The sequence below is a fragment of the Diaporthe citri genome (assembly GCF_014595645.1).
Source record: "Diaporthe citri strain NFHF-8-4 chromosome Unknown scaffold_4, whole genome shotgun sequence".
Lineage (NCBI taxonomy): Eukaryota > Fungi > Ascomycota > Sordariomycetes > Diaporthales > Diaporthaceae > Diaporthe > Diaporthe citri.
The window spans coordinates 5,463,861-5,480,732 of record NW_025064849.1 but is presented as its reverse complement, the minus strand read 5'-3'; the positions used below and the strand labels follow the sequence as shown (position 1 = coordinate 5,480,732).

At 52.7% G+C, this 16,872-nt stretch overlaps 4 protein-coding genes across 4 annotated transcripts; 3 read left to right on the top strand and 1 right to left on the bottom strand.

Moving 5' to 3' along the window:
- Window positions 1-453: 453 nt before the first annotated feature.
- On the top strand, window positions 454-5,066 carry INS49_010598 (uncharacterized protein; the record flags this gene model as incomplete). The annotated part of the gene is made up of 3 exons (XM_043171323.1): window positions 454-2,429; window positions 2,480-2,639; window positions 2,706-5,066. 3 exons carry the CDS (start codon window positions 454-456, stop codon window positions 5,064-5,066), a joined length of 4,497 nt encoding a protein of 1,498 aa, XP_043025888.1.
- A 561-nt stretch (window positions 5,067-5,627) lies between these two features.
- On the top strand, window positions 5,628-6,293 carry INS49_010597 (uncharacterized protein; the record flags this gene model as incomplete). The annotated part of the gene is made up of 1 exon (XM_043171322.1): window positions 5,628-6,293. One exon carries the CDS (start codon window positions 5,628-5,630, stop codon window positions 6,291-6,293), a length of 666 nt encoding a protein of 221 aa, XP_043025887.1.
- A 676-nt stretch (window positions 6,294-6,969) lies between these two features.
- Window positions 6,970-12,525, bottom strand: INS49_010596 (uncharacterized protein; the record flags this gene model as incomplete). Its single annotated transcript, XM_043171321.1, has 11 exons — window positions 6,970-8,015; window positions 8,079-8,234; window positions 8,309-8,356; window positions 8,438-8,497; window positions 8,564-8,662; window positions 8,717-8,809; window positions 8,888-11,293; window positions 11,362-11,526; window positions 11,606-11,653; window positions 11,727-11,749; window positions 12,248-12,525. 11 exons carry the CDS (start codon window positions 12,523-12,525, stop codon window positions 6,970-6,972), a joined length of 4,422 nt encoding a protein of 1,473 aa, XP_043025886.1.
- A 1,619-nt stretch (window positions 12,526-14,144) lies between these two features.
- Window positions 14,145-16,748, top strand: INS49_010595 (uncharacterized protein; the record flags this gene model as incomplete). The annotated part of the gene is made up of 5 exons (XM_043171320.1): window positions 14,145-15,045; window positions 15,117-15,275; window positions 15,343-15,540; window positions 15,613-16,176; window positions 16,453-16,748. The coding sequence occupies 5 exons, from the start codon at window positions 14,145-14,147 to the stop codon at window positions 16,746-16,748; spliced, it is 2,118 nt and encodes a 705-aa protein (XP_043025885.1).
- Between the last annotated feature and the right edge of the window lie 124 nt (window positions 16,749-16,872).

Below are 16,872 nucleotides of genomic sequence, written 5' to 3'. Positions count from 1 at the left end.
ACAAAGACCGAAGGACGGGACCGGATAAGGGATGACCCCCTCGGACTTGTGGGTAACACGTAGTGTGTGTAAGCCGGGTGCATGGCTTCCCATCGCAGTATTGAGATATGACCCTTGCCTTGCGCAGGTATTTAAATGGGTTATGGTCCGAGGCCAATGGTCCTGCGCTTCAGTTCCATGCTCACTCTAACCGTGGGACAGCCTAGCTGCATTCTTTCTTAATTGTTTATTGGGCATAGACTGGGGACTCAACGGCTACCTGTGAATAATCAAGTGAAGACCAGGTTAATGCGAATCGGTGAGTCTAGACCGATGCAAGTGATCGTCAAGGCTCCAAGAACTAGACACTGACCAGACCGACGCCGTTTACAGGTTGGCAAGCTTCCATTGCAACCGCAGCATCAGCCAGACGTTTCCACACATAGTTCAACATTAATATTCCCAATCGACAACATGAGTACACCGTACGACACAAAAGAGGACCAGTCACCTGCCGCCAGCCAAAGGACCTTTGTCGACCATGAAGCAGTCTTCACCCCCCCGGGCACGGGGCCTGCTGAAGGCAACAGGTCGTTGCCAGCACAAGACGACGACGACGACACATCCTCGTCAACGGGGGGAGAAGATGGCAACGACACGGAATTAGATCGCCGTCATTCTATCGTGCAGGAGCTAGCTCGAGAATACACACGTCACTCTGCAGTCAACACCAACGGAGACCACCTGGCCCTTTTCGGTAGCGACGACCCCGACTCGCCTCTCAACCCCAACGGGGAAAAGTTCAGCGCTCGAACGTGGGCGAAGACAATCGCCAACGTCACCAATGAGCACGGCTCAGGATACCGAACTGCTGGGTTCTGCTTCCAAGACCTGAATGTATTCGGGTACGGCCAAGAAACGGACTATCAAAAAGACGTTGGCAATGTGTGGCTCGAGCTCCCCGGCCTCACCCGCCAGCTCTTCTCAAAGAAGGGATCAGACCGCCGCATCGACATTCTTCGGGACTTCAACGGCGTGGTCGAGGCAGGAGAGATGCTCGTCGTCCTGGGCCCTCCCGGGTCTGGCTGCTCCACCTTCCTCAAGGCCATTGCTGGCGAGATGAACGGTATCTACACCGATGACCGCGCCTACTTCAACTACCAGGGCATCTCTGCCAAGGAACTGCACGACCACCATGCCGGCGATGCCATCTACACCGCTGAAGTAGATGTTCACTATCCTCAGCTGTCCGTGGGAGACACCCTCACATTTGCTTCCCGGGCACGCTGTCCACGGAGTCTCCCCCATGGAGTTACGGCCAACCAATACTGCGATCATCTTCGCGACGTGGTCATGGCTATGTACGGAATCAGCCACACGGTGAACACGCGAGTTGGTGACAATTACATCCGTGGTGTGTCAGGGGGTGAACGCAAGCGAGTGACCATCGCAGAGGCTACACTATCTAACGCCCCTCTGCAGTGCTGGGATAACTCGACCAGAGGCCTGGACTCTGCCAACGCTGTCGAATTTTGCAAGACACTTCGCTTGCAGTCAGAATTGTTTAAGCAGACCTGCGCCGTGTCTATCTATCAGGCACCCCAAACAGCATATGACTTGTTCGACAAGGCTCTTGTCCTTTACGAGGGGCGTCAGATCTTTTTCGGCCGCACAACCGAGGCCAGGCAGTACTTCATCAATCTGGGGTTCGAGTGTCCGGCACGTCAAACAACCCCGGACTTCTTGACCTCGATGACAGCGCCGAGTGAACGCGTGGTGCGCCCCGGCTGGGAAAACCGCGTCCCTCGAACCGCTGATGAATTCGCTGCGTGTTGGGAAGCTAGCAGCGAAGCCCAGGCCCTGAAGCAGCAAGTTGAACAGTACAAGGCCGATCACCCGCTCGGTGGCACTGATGCGGAGGCCTTCCGAAACCACAAGCAGTCGGTCCAGGCCAAGAGCCAGCGCCTCAAGTCTCCATTTATTCTCTCATATGGTCAACAGGTCAAGCTATGCATCTGGCGTGGCATTAAACTCTTGCGAGGAGACCCCAGCCTAACAGTGTTTTCATTGTTGACCAACAGCTCTACCGCTCTCATTATGTCGTCGCTTTTCTACAACCTCCCGGAAACAACCTCGTCCTTCTACGGTCGATCTGCGATCATCTTCGTTGCCATTTTGGCAAATGCTTTCTCCAGCGCTCTCGAAATCCTCACACAATATGCCCAACGACCCATAGTTGAGAAGCAAAGGCGGTATGCTTTTTACCACGCTTCAGCTGAGGCGCTCTCTTCTGTTCTGGTGGACATGCCGTACAAAATCACGAACACCATCTTTTACGACCTGATCATCTACTTCATGACCAACTTGAACAGAGAGCCCGGGAACTTCTTTTTCTTCCTTTTGACCACCTTCCTTATGGTGCTGGCAATGTCTGGTCTCTTCAGGTCGATGTGAGTTCCCCGGTGCTCTTGCGGTGGGAATACCAACTAACATGAAACAGTGCCTCGTTGTCACGCACCTTGTCTCAGGCCATGGTCCCAGCATCCGTCTTGATTCTCGCCCTTGTCATCTTTACCGGTTTCGTCATTCCTGTCGACTATATGCTTGGCTGGTGCAGATGGATCAACTACTTGGATCCCGTTGCATATGGATTTGAGTCGGTGAGTGGAGAAATTGAGTCCTCTGTCAGTTTGATAAGCAAAGAAGCTAATGAACTCTCGACACAGCTCATGATCAACGAGTTCCACAACCGTAACTATCAGTGCGACGTCTTTGTACCCAGTACCGCCGCAGACGGTTACGAAAACGTCACGCTCGCCAACAGAGTATGTTCTACCGTGGGTGCTGTTGCTGGAGCCTCCTCCGTCAATGGCGACGCGTACATCAACTCCCAGTACAAGTACTTCAACTCCCACAAGTGGCGCAACATCGGCATCCTGATCGGCTTCGTGATCGCTCTTCACATCCTCTACCTCGTGGCCACCGAGTACATCGCCGCCAAGAAGTCAAAGGGCGAGGTCCTCGTCTTCCGCCGTGGCGTGACCGCCCCCACCAAGGCGAAGGGCGACGTCGAGGCCTCCAACTCGGGGCCCATCACCATCCTCGAGAAGAGCGACGACCCCTCTGCCGACGTGGGCGCGATCGAGGCCTCCACCAGCGTCTTCCACTGGGGCAAGGTCTGCTACGACGTCAAGATCAAGACCGAGACGAGGAGGATCCTCGACCACGTGGACGGGTGGGTGAAGCCCGGAACTCTCACGGCACTGATGGGCGTCTCTGGAGCCGGGAAAACGACCCTGCTCGACGTCCTCGCGGACCGTGTCTCTACGGGTGTTATCACCGGGGAGATGTTGGTCGACGGTAAAATTCGCGATTCGTCGTTTCAGCGCAAAACAGGCTACGTTCAACAGCAAGACCTGCACCTTGAGACGAGCACTGTCCGTGAGGCATTGGAATTCAGTGCGTTACTCCGCCAGCCGGAAAGCACCCCCAGGGCCGAAAAGATCGCATATGTGGACAAGGTCATTGAGCTCTTGGACATGTCAGAATATGCCGACGCCGTGGTGGGCGTGCTTGGCGAGGGTTTGAACGTGGAGCAACGGAAGAGACTCTCGATTGGCGTTGAACTGGCTGCGAAACCGCCCTTGCTTCTCTTCGTCGACGAGCCCACTTCCGGCTTGGATTCTCAAACTTCATGGGCTATTCTCGATCTGCTTGAAAAGCTTTCAAAGGCCGGCCAGTCGATCTTGTGTACCATTCACCAACCGTCCGCTATGCTATTTCAGCGCTTCGACCGTTTGCTGTTTCTGGCAAAGGGTGGCAGAACTGTCTACTTTGGCGACATCGGCGAGAACTCTCAGACTCTCACATCTTATTTTGAGAGGAACGGAGCCCCGAAGTGCCCTCCTGGCGAGAATCCCGCCGAGTGGATGCTGTCTGCCATCGGCGCGGCACCCGGCACATCGTCCGACGTCGACTGGCCCCAGGCGTGGAAATCCAGCCCCGAGTACCAAGCTGTTCAGGACGAGCTCGAGCGGCTCAAGTCCGAGGGTCCAAGCCAGGACCACTCTTCCGGCGAGGATGCCAATGTCACATACCGCGAGTTTGCCGCTCCTCTGTGGAGCCAGTTCCTGATTGTCACCCACCGCGTCTTTCAGCAATATTGGCGAACGCCCTCGTACATCTACTCCAAGTTTATCCTCTGCTGCTCCGTCGCCCTTTTCATCGGCCTGGTTTTCCTCAATGCGCCCCTGACCATACAGGGCTTGCAGAACCAGATGTTTGCCATCTTCCAGATTCTGTCCATCTTCGGTCAACTGGTACAGCAACAGATGCCGCACTTTGTCATACAGCGCTCGCTCTACGAGGTCCGCGAACGCCCTTCCAAGACGTACAGCTGGAAGGTGTTTATGCTGTCGCAGATCGTCACCGAGATCCCGTGGAACACGCTCATGTCGGTCTTCATGTTCGTCTGCGTCTACTACCCCGTCGGGTTCGACGGCAACGGCGACCCGAGCCAGAGGGCCGAGCGGGGAGGCCTGATGTGGCTCCTGTTCTGGCAGTTCCTCATCTTCACCTGCACCTTCGCCAACGCCTGCATCGCCGTCACCGACACGGCCGAGATGGGCGGCAACCTCGCCAACGTCCTCTTCATGATGTGTCTGCTGTTCTGCGGCGTGCTGGCCAGCCCCGACGCGATGCCTGGCTTCTGGATCTTCATGTACAGGCTGTCGCCGTTCACGTACCTGATGTCGGCCATCTTGTCCACCGGCCTCGCCAACACCGATGTGACGTGCTCTTCGAATGAGTATGTCCATTTCAACCCGCCGGACAACCAGACCTGTGGGACCTTCATGGATGGCTATATCGGCCAGATGGGAGGTTATCTCCAGAACCCTGCGGCAACGAGCGACTGCTCGTTCTGTTCTACTGCCAACACGAACACCTTCCTCGCCTCCATCAGCTCCAACTTTGACAACAGGTGGCGAGATTTTGGAATTGGAATGGTGTATATTGTTGTCAACATTATCGCCGCTCTGTTCCTGTACTGGCTGGTTCGTATGCCTAAGGGCAAGAAGAAGGCTTGAGAGAGATTGTTAATAGGGGATTACGAAACTTTTTCATTTTGATAGAATGCATCATTTGAGGTTATAGATATAATACATGCCGGGACACTGCAATGCATTAGGCGGCGGGATAGCTTACGTTGGGTGTAGTCGGCGAAATGATGACACTTTGCCCACACCATCAATGATTTCTCTCCCAAGTACTACCTCGCGGGTAACCGGTGCGCTATCCGTTTTCTTCTTATTTAGCGTGCTTACGTGCATCCACTAGATTAACTAGACACACTCTTTTGAGCATGCAGTATTGTGATCCTTCTCGTTTATAAACCTTGCACATTACCAGCACTCCGCATGCCAAGGCCGTACTCGCAGCTTGTTGCCTCTTTAATAAGGCAAGTTGATGTGCTTTTCTTTTTGCCGACATCCGGATGATGCCACAATGGCCAGGTTCATAGAGCATGCATGAACCTAGGTGTATATATCAACTTGTGTTGGAACTTTTCGAGAATGCCATGAAAATTGAACAACAAGACTAATGATATTTCGATGTGCTTTCCTATTGCAAGGACCACAGCTTTCACGATGCTTTCTCTAGCACGCTTGTTCCTCCCTCTAGGCCTTGTTGCCTTTGTTTCTGCACAAGACCAGACCCTCTCTGCCTGCGCCCCGTCACAAACACTCACCACCTTTAGCTGGTTCAACTCGTCCCACAACTTAGACTGCCTCAACCGCAACTTCCCCTCCGACGCAGTCTGGTGCTACAACGTGACAGATACCAACCACTACGTCCGCTGTGTAGGCCCCGACGCTCGCCACCTCCACTACGGCACACCCCCAGGCCCAGGTGAATGCGCGGCCTGCTACCCACTATGTGGTGGACCGCCTTTACTCGACCAGACGGCGCCGTTGGGTTTCGGACCACCTGACAGGCTCACCTCGAACTTGTGCTCGTACCAGAGTCCGCCTGCGAATTTTCTCCATTCCACAGACATTGGGAACGGGGCATTGTTTTGTGGTGCTGGGTCGTATCCGCCAGTGCAGTTCTATGGGGATTCCAACCAGGATGAAGGGGCTAAGGGGACGTACCGTTGGGCGCCGGTGGTCCAGTGTGCGGGCGAGAATGGGGATGCTGTGTATCCTGTCTACCAGGCTGAGTTTCCGCTGCATTGTACGAGGGATGCGGGAAATAACGTGACTTGTACCACCGACCTTCCTGTCATGTTGCCACTGGTAGGATCCTGGAGTTAGACCTGGGAAAACATGATCTTCCATTGGATGCTGGGCGGTTCGAACCGACTGAAGGGAATCGTTCATAGGATAAATAACTCCACCAGATAGCAAATTAAAAAGACGATTCCGAATAAGCGTATTGGTCAATATTCGTAATTACAGATACAACCTGCAAGTGGCAATGTTTGCATATGTTGAGCCTGCAACGATGGTGAACTCAGCCCTTCCACTCAAGCCAGTTCCTGACGTATTTTACTATCTTACATCGGAGCATAACACTTCTTGTGTATTCCCGGAGTATGCAAGTCATTACATGCTTTACCATAAGACTCTGAGGATCAATTTTTTCGAAGCTCAGGCTGTGGAATGGCGATGCAGAGAAAAGGACAGTCCTCTGCTTGGCATTGCGCAGCACAAGTCAACACAGCGACCTGCATCCAAGGTCCTAGCCAAGGATACAAGCAGCGTAACTACGTGACGTAGACAGCAGACTGAACATGAAACAAAAGTCAACATGAATAGTTCGTTGTCAGCCCACCATCCATGCATCCCGTCAAAGACACTCAGACTCAGAACCAAGGTTAAACTAAACTAAAGCATGACATCTCCCAGACACAACTTCCTGGTCTGCAATGTTGCAAGCTATTTTTCATCCTGTGATCAGATGCTCACAAAGCATCACTCGAACTGCAATCTAAACGTTTCCAGCCCCAGATCCTGGTGGAAACGCCGTGCCACCCTGCATCGGCGACCCGCCCTGCGGCGGCGCCCCTCCCTGAGCCTGCGCAGGCGTGCCTGCCATGCCGGGAAAGGGAACCGGCTGACCCCCAGGCATCATGTTGTTCCAAGCGGCCATGCTGGCGAAGAACTGGCGCTGTTGATCGGCAGTCTGCTGGTAAGGCGTGGCTTGCGGCTGTTGCGCCTGCCCAAAGGGGGCCGGGACCGCATAAGGATTATGCATGTTCGGCATGGGGAAGGGCGGGTACGGAAATGGGGCCGCCGGGAAGGGAGTGTTCTGGGGTGCCAGACTGGGAGCTGGAGCCGCTGCCGCAGATTTGCCCTTTTCCGAGGCCCGGTCGGATTCCTGCTGTGGGACGGTTTTGTTTTTCTGTGCAGCTTCGGCCCCGGTTGTCTCGTCTTCAGACTCCTCATCGTCCTCATCTTCTTGTGGCGGTGGCTCTTGAGGGGCGGCCCAGTTCTTCAAGGAGAATTCCCGCGCCCTGATTCCCATGGCTTTGGCTCGTCTCTCGGCATCCTTTCCGTAGATCTCGTGAAGGTACCGCATAAACTCGAGGTAGGCCTTCGCGACCGTCTCGAGGTGACCGATGGTGAGCTTTATCTTGGCGGCTTTCTCAACAGTGCCTTCTTCCTGGCCAGCTGCTTCATCTGTGGTGCTCCCTGCCGGATGCTGTGCGTCGTACTCAGCCAACGCAAGCGCGGTCTGGCAGGCGTTCCGGATCTGCCGTCCGTTCCATCTCATTTTCTTGTTTCTCCTCCAATAGTCAACAGCCCAGCTGAGAATCTGGTCATGTTCGACTTCAATCTCAACCCCTCTTTCTTCGATGCGTTGCTGGATGTTACGAAGATTCAAGTCGAAGATCTTTCTGGTCGAACTGCGCTTCAGCGGGGGATAATACAGGCTGATATGGATGCGCGATGAAAAGGCTTCATCGAAATCCCCGATGCGATTGGTGGTAAGGAATAGCACGCCGGCATAATATTCCAGAACTCTCAAGAACACTGTCGAGTTTCAGTCATACGACAGATCATGGTGTATTTTACTGCACGAGGTGCGTGACTCACCTGCCACCAGGCTATTGCGCTGGAAGTCCTCCGGCGAGCGCACTGACAGGAAGACATCGGCCTCATCGAGGAGGAGGACACAATCCCATTTGTGGGCAAGGTAAAAATGCCATTCAAGGGCATCTTCGAGCTCTCTTGCGTTGGTGCCAAGGTCACCTGAGTATTATCAGCATACCGCGCTTTGAGTGAAGTGATTACTCCTCAAACACTTTGGGGCCGTGGATACTCACCGGAAGTGATTTGAAAAAGTGGCTTGTTGAAAGCCTCTGCCACGCCCTCTGAGTTTGCGGATGGTCAGTACTAGGATGCTCCGATGTACTGGTGATGCAACTTCGCTCTTCGAGGATGGATTAATTTACCTGCAGTACTCGTCTTGCCGACTCCTGGAGCACCATGGAGGAGTATGATCAAACCCTTGCCTGTTTCGAAGCGAATCAGCCATTTGTGGGCGCAAAGCTACGGCAAGAAGGGCAGGGAGACCATACCTTTTCCTCGTACCACATCCTTCTCCTCAGCCTCGTACCTCCCTATGGCCTTGTCTTGGAAGTGTTGAGAGATGAGGGATTTGACAATGTTCTTATGGCCTGGGGGGAGCACCAATTGGTCAAGTGTAGTTTCTGCTTTTGCATTTGGCTTACTTGCCGCATTCCCAGCTGCAAGGACATTATCGCCAACATGTCGAGTTTTGCCCCCAGGGTTGAGCGGGGTGAGGTGTTTCAAGTCCATCTGCGCTATTATTCATTGAAAAGTTCGAGTTGTTAGCCACTAAAGATCAAAGGCTTGCGGTGTGGAACAAAAGTGTCGCTTACCCCATTTGCGGTTGCGAAGAACAAAACCGCAGACCTTGTACGACATGATGACAAGGTCCTCATCAGACAGTTCAGCCTCGTCAAATGTCTTGTCACGGATGGCCCGTGGAAAGATAGCAAGAGACGGTTTCTGCGTTCGGTCTTGTGGGTCAGGAATGAGAGTTCCAATGTAGGCCTCGTTCCATTTCTGCTCAGCGTAGGCGTCGTGATGGATGTTCTCCCCAGCGCAGCAGCTTGCCAGACATTGTATGTGGAGGTGAGGCCGTCCGATTTGCTTGCCAATCAGCCTTTCGACGAAGGGCCTCCTGAAGTGCGGGGAATGGCCCCAAAAGGCAAAGGCTTGCTCGAAATCTACAACGACCTGGCTGTCGACTTCTTCTCTCGGGTAGAGCAGAGGGCCGTTGTAGTGCATCGGCGTGGATCTTGCCATTTTGACAAACATCCTTCCCCTGTCAACCAGATCTTGGCGGAATGCTGTTGCATCTTTTGGCGCCTCAGAATCTGCATCCTTGACTAGTCTCAGTGGCAAGACAGGCAGCGAGGTGATTTCCGCCTCTCCCTCGAAGCTCGCGATGTCGAACGTCGTCCTTATTGAACCCAGCATCTCACCATCAAACGTGATATGAACAGCATGAAGTGTCATGGTCGGCTCCTGACCCTTGGGCTGCTCGGAATCAAGGTCTTTCCAGGGAGGTAACGTTCGGTGGCCGGAAGTGTTGACGCTCAGTATCCTGTAGGCCTGTCGTTTCTCCTGGTCGAGAACCTCATCTCCGGGCTTGAAGAGATGCCACACGTCCGCGAAGGTCACCTTGCTGCAGCTGCCGCTCAGTAGGTACTGACCCCTTGCCCGAACCATGTCGATGAACTCCACAAGGCAACCTAGATGCTGGAAAGCGGTATTGGATGAAGTGTCGATCGTCTCTCCATCATCAGATAATGAGGATGTCCAATAGGAGTCGGATTTTGGTGGCCTGACCTTTTGCTTCAGAGGAGGTGCATCATCTGCATTAACGCTAGGATGACCCGGCTGCACATCAGTGGCGATATGACCAGGCTGCTCTGCAGAGCCGGGATCAGCAGCCGCTGCTTCAACTTCGGGCCCACCGACTGTGGTCTCGGATTTAATGGCAAGCTCATTGTACTTGGCTCGGATTTTGTCTTCATAATAAGTCAATGCCCTGAACGGCCTGACCATTGCGAACGAGGTCCTGCTGATCTTGGAGCCGTGTATTTCTTCGAGAATCGCGGTGATGTACTTGGAATGGATTCGGATACGTTCTGGCAGCGGTGAGGACTGAGAATTAGCCGGATCTGTCCCTTTGAAGGGAATCGCGGCGCTCGCGTCCCCTTTGGCCCTGGGCTCGTCCTCTCGGTTGCGGTCGCCCCATCGGGACCACCAGACGCTATCCTGAGCTTCCTGGTCAAACGAAACCACTGGCTCCCCCTTCAGGACGTCGATGGCTGAACAAGAGCCGCCTCTTCTCGAGCGAGCATCTTTGAAAGCGTCCCAGTCGAGAAAAAGTAGTTCCGGTTTCGCTTCCAGAGACAGAGGAGACGCCAGGAAAAATTCTTTGCGCCGCATAGGCGCAATCCTAGGAACGTCTATAACTTCTACCGGCTGCATAGGCGGTGGCGGGACTGGCGCCGGCGGCATGGGCGGTAGCGGTGCCAGCATTTGTGTCCTGTATTCAACTGGCGGCAGCTGCCGACTATTTGGCAATAAGGTACCTGGAGGAATATGCTGCTGTGGTGGTGGCTGCTGAACCCTTTGATTCCACTGGGCCGCTGCTCCCGGTGGTGGTGGTACACGCTGCCCCATTGGGGGCGGTGGGACGGCGCCGTGTTTCGATGATTTTGTCCTCCCTGCTGGCTGGCCATAGTTGAGTGGTGGCGGCGGCGGTGGCGCTGCTATTCCGCTCTTGGCCATGCTCCTAGCAACGACCTCGAAGTGCGATGCTTTCAAAGTGACCCTCCAAGGTTCGTGAGATTCATTGTCCCATTGAGCCTCATGGGACAACTCAGCATCTGCCTGAGCCAGCGCCAACGCAGTCCTGAATGCTTTTCGAATTTGCGTGCAGTTCCAACGATCTCTCGGACCGCGCTGCTTGTAGAATGCATTGGCGAATTCAAGTATGTCTTCATCGACTACCAGGGTAGCGGTCCTCGCACTGTCCCGATGCTGCTTCGAGAACACATCACTTATCCACCGCATATTGATCTCGAAAATCTTAGCAGTCTGAACTTTATCGAGGGGTGGGTAGTGCAAGCTGGCATTGATCCGCGACAGAATTTCGAGAGCCGACGATCCCAAGGGTTCCAGACGTAGAAATGGTGCACGATCGGCAACGAGAAACGTGATGCCAGTGAATGTGTCAAGCATTCGTACCACAGCCCTGCGGAGGACACCTGTCGTAACAATTAGATAAAGCCATAAAATGGCCCTCTCAATGACTACCAAGAAGGTGTAGACATACTTTGGGGGGCGAATTCCCACATGTATTCATTGCCATAGTCCGGATCTCCCTGCAGGATGGCATCGGCTTGGTTGAGCATCACAATACAGCCCCAGCGCTTTGCCCAGGTGAAGGATTCCTCAAGCTTTGTGGTGGAGTCACCTCGAATGTCGTCCAAGAGCAGTTCTTGTATTGTATCCTCGTCAGTTACATTATTTCACATTCCCGTGCACCACGAGCATTACTTCCACCAAGGTCCTCTCACCTGTAGAAACGTGAAGCAGGGGAACGCCAGCCATTCTTGCGATGGATGCTGTGGAAACATACAGTCAGTACACAGACGCAAAAAAGAAAAGGTAAGAAGGAAAAGAGCATCCGAAGCTTACCAGCAGTACTCTTCTTTCCAACACTGGACGCGCCATGAAGTAGTAAGACTAGTCCCTCGCCTGAGAGACAGAACCCATTTGATTAGCAAAGCCGTGTGGAAGCAATCCTCCAAATTCACTGTAGGGTTAGAAGATACCTTCCTGGTTGGCAGTGATGGAACTGTCACCGGCGATCCTCACTGAGGACATTTGCTTGAGGTGGTGAGTGGTCAGATTCTTCACTATCTCTTTGATGTGGCTCGGTATGACTAAATCGTCAAACTGGAGGCTTGATTTGGTTGCCATTGGTGAGGCAAGTGAAAGATCAAATACACCTGCCAGTGAATCGTGTTAGCAATAATGAGAAAGCCAGAGCATGTGTGAGTGTCTCACCCCATTTTCCGCTGGCTAGAAGAGTGCTGGTGTCTAGAATGTATCCGAACACACGGTAATTCATGATCAACAACTCCTCTTCTGTCACAGTCCCTACTTGACCCAAGCGCCGAGGACTGATAGTGATAGGTTGAATCCGATCTCCGGACTCGGTGACTGTAAGCTGGCTCCGGATGTATGTTTGGTACCTCATGCTGTCCACGTATGAGTCGTCATGAGGATTACCAAGCTCCGAGATGTAAGTGTGAGCTTCATCACCATCCTCTCCAAAGCCTGTAGCAAACATTCGAGCTTCTGTAAGATTGTGTTCAATGATGTTCCTCCAATCCTTGAAATGCTCTTCGTCCCTCAATGCCTCTTGAAAATCGACGATGATAGTGCCGTTAACTTGCATGTTCGAGTCAAGAGTACTCCCGTCATAGTGCATGGGTGAGACTTTTGCGACCTGCACAAAGGCTTGCCCCCGTTGAATGAGATCCTGTTGAAGAGCCGGCTTCCGGGCAACGGCCTTGGTCAGAGGCATCAACTCCAGAGACTCAACATGTCTGGACAGTCCCCATGCTTTTACTGCAACCTTTCGGAGGACAGGACCGAGCCACTTGCCGTCAAAGTCGATGCAGACACAATGGATGACGATAGAATCGTCATCCATTACGAATTTTCCATTATGCTCAACAATCCTTCTTTTGGTCTCAACCCTGATGACCTGGTGTGCTTGATATAAGTCGCGGCTCATGACAAAATCGCCGGGTTGATAAAGAAGCCAGAGGTCGCTGAAAAAAATGGTGTGGCATTCCGGTTTCTGCAGAAAGGCCATTCTGGTACGCAGGTGTAAATCCATGAAATGGATGAGACACCTCAGATGGACCATTTCAATCTCATCACCACTGGGAACAAAAGGGGTCATTGGAGAGTCGGCTGCGCGGGTCCTGTGTGTTTTCTTCTCCAGCTCCGTTACCGTATTCCGTATGTCTTGATCAAAGAAGACCAAAGTCTTGTAAGGGCGGAACAAGATGACTGGCGCGTCTTCCGAACTATCCGAACCTCGGAGTCTCCTGAGGAGATGAACCACATGATTTGAGTTGATCCTGATCCTCTCAGGCAGCTCAACATTTCCGTTCTCAGGTGGGACTCCAAGCTCAGTCGATTTTCCGAGATCTTTCTCGTCTGGCAGCAAGATATCGATGGAGGACAAGTTTGATTTTCGCGTACGCGAGTGAAACTCGGCCCAGTTCTGATAATTGAGCCCGGGGACTGAACTGTCCTTGAAAGGCCCTTCGTTCAAAGCCATATCGAAGGACAGGGTGATGCCGACTGTTCAGTCATTCCACAGGTGTAGCGTGGTTGAAATGAAGCTGGGTGAAGAGTCTATGTTTCGATTTCTGCAGTGATACTTGAGTGGTGGAGTCATGGATCAGAGCTGGTGTTGTTTCACACCAAGTTCCTGACTCGAAGTTAAGCACCCAGAGCCTGCTCTCAAGCTGAAAGTTGAATTCTAAGGCAGCCTGTATCAACGGACTAAAATCAAGTGCTTACAACCAGCTGCAAATAGTTTGGGTGGGGGGTGGGTTGCACGGAGAGTGGGGGAGGGGTAGGAGGCTGGATTTTGAGGGATGGCTGACGCCACAAAATAAAAAGCAAAGATTTTTCGATTGGGTCTGCATGGGTTGTGTGGAACATGACCTGCATGGGTATGTACGAATGTAGCTGGGTTGTTCTGCACCAGCTGACGCCTAGATGCAGTCCTCCGAGAAACAGCCCAATACCAATGGTCGGTCCCGATGGAGGAGAGCGCCAAATGTTACACTACGGCGGCAACGAATCCTATCTCAACCCTTTGGTGGTGGTCATTCGCCTGATTGATGACCGAGTCTCAGCTTGCAGCTCTGTTCTACAACAGGCGTGGTTTGCTCGTTGCCTGATTCGCGGCACGTTTCTCGTCGGCAAGTACTGAATTCGGATGCCTTAGGATTCTTCAATCTCGACCGGCCTTGCTCTCATACCACAGGCGAAGTTCAGCAGGATTAGACATGTCAAGGCTCCAACATGTTCCCTGTAGACTCCTCATCCTTGAAACAAGGGGACTGGCCCGCGTCGAATTCGATACCAAGGACCGAACGCCCACCAATGTCAGTCCAGTTCATTGACGACGACCTCCAGGACCTGCACAATGCTCTCAAGCACCCTCTGTCCACGTATGACTCCCATTCCAGACGATATGTAGCGGTATCATCGAGATCCGGCCTCGCGAGTGGGGAGGAATTGGCACCTCACTTAACAGATACAATCACGGAGGGCGAAAGCAGTTTCGAGCAGAGTCAAGCACTTGTGCCGGCCACAACACCCATGACCTTCTGGGACAGCATTTTCCAAGGATCCCTCGATCGATTCAGGGCTCTGTGGCCGAATGAGCCGCAAGGACGTGAGAAGTCGGGATTCAACTACAGTATCCGCCAAAAGTTGACGTGGGAGGACATTTACGGCCAGCTCCAGAAAGCCAGAGAATTCTACGACGGGGATACAAAAGGTCTTTGGGGTCGTCATGCAAAATCCTACACTAAGAAAAGACGGTCATTTATCGACCACACGGCCCCCGTGGCGAGGCAAGCTGTGAGATTTGTACCCCAGATGGATTACACGACTCCTGTTGTAGCAGCTGTCCAAGTCATCGTTGATGTAAACACACTTGATCTCTATCTGTACCTGATGATGATTTTGCAGTCGCAGCTGACTTGGGTTTTCAAGGCATTCGAAACGACCTCGCGCGTACGAGGAACCATGACCACGGGCCTCGACCAACAAGACCTCGAACGGAAATTCAGTAGCATTGAACTGTTCCTCGCAACTTTTCCCAGAGACATGGCCATCCGAGAGGCATCCATAGAGCTGATTGCTGCGACACTCAACGCGATCGAAAACGTGATTGGATTTTTCTTAGAGAGCAATGGTGAGTATCTCAAATGCTGTGTTCTCCGTCACGCTTTGGGCTTCGCTAACTCATTCTCGAAAATTATGTAGCCAGAAAGGCCCTGTCTGCGACGTTCCGCGGGAAAGATTATCAAAAGAAAGCTCTCGAAAGTATTGAACAGATTAGTATCCGCAGCGACCAGCTTCTTGAGGCCGCGCAGAAGTCACACATTTCGGAGACTAAGCACAAGCTCGATACTGTTCTAAAAGGTAAGAATATGATGGCACACATCCACCCAGGTACTTACAAGAACTCTGACACACGAACCCCCTTTAGGCACCGCCCTCTCGTTCTTGGGTCAGAGAGAAATGTCGGAGAAGGTCAGCTCCGTTTTACAAAAGCTTGATCAAAGAGAAATTAGCGATGCATATCTTCGGAATACGCTCATGGACTTTCTGGATGAAGCACAGGAGCAGAAGCGGAGGGAACTGGAAGAAAAGCAGAGGGAATTGGAGGAGAAGCGAAGGCTCAATGGTATGAGCACCCACGAATTCCATGCCTCCCCATGGCCTCTACTAGTATTGAACACCGCTGATAATTCGACAGACCACATCATGCATCTGACAGAACAGATTGAAAAGCTCAGGGAAACTACGATATCTACTCCCAATTCGACTTCATCATCCCAAAATCCTCTAATGCTCCCACCGACGATGCCATTTCCGCTCCTGAATTTCTCTGCGTTAAGCCCACCGAACTCCTCGGTCTACGGGCCCCAGAGCATTGGCTTCCCGTCAAACTCCCCCTGGGATTCCTCACCCCAGTACTTGGAAGCACGACAGCCGTCACCATCTTCAGCACACTCGCGACCAACCTCCCCTGCACAATTCAGTATCTCTGCGCTGAGGTCACTTCTCACTCGCTTCGAGTCGATAGAAGAAGTCGATCTCAACGCTATTCTCGAAAACGAAGAGCAGTCAATCCCGTTCAGGGAGAAACGCAAAGCCGACCTCATCGTCTCCACGAAGCAATTTCACGACTGGATGGTGACCAACAGATCCAGCGAGCTGCTCGTGCATGGGGAATTCCGCCGGTCTCGATCAGCCTCCGAGCCTGTCTCAGCACTTTCGGTGTTCTGCGCCACCCTCACGCAGACCTTCCGGAAAGCAGGTCAGCGGCAGATTGCCCTGATCTTCTTTTGTGGCAGCCGTACAGAGCGTGACGATCAACACCGGGGTCCTGGAGCCATGATTTGCAGCTTCATTGCACAACTGACAAAGCTCTGGCCGTTCGACACCACGAAGAGGCAGGACAGTGGGGATCATCCTTTCAGTCAAGTGGACATTGAGATGGCAATCAAAGATGGGAGCCTGCCGAAACTTTGCGCGCTTTTCGGGCGTTTGGTCCAACTCCTCCCAGAACAAGTAACTTTGATATGCATCATAGATGGCATATCGCATTACGAGACAGACGAATTTGAGGAAGGCTTGCTGATAATTCTTGAGTCCCTTTTGAGCCTCGCCAGAAAGGGCGACACAGCCGCAACTGTTAAAGTTCTGGCCGGCAGCCCTACCACGACTGACCTGGTGCAAACTCGATTCAAGGACGACGACTCATCTTTCATCTCGTTAGCCGAGATTCGTGATCTGGGGCAGGGGCTTGGGTCAATGCAGTTGGAGATGTCGTCTGATGATGAGGTCTCTCGCAATTCAGAGGAGTGGGATGATACCGATAGCGAGTAGATCACAGTACATGCTAACCTGCTCCTCGAAGTTGAAACAAAGATCAATCCAATTGTTCACCTAGAATCTACTGCCTAAGATGTAACTACTCGGGGAATGACAGTACTTGGAACAGAATATACGT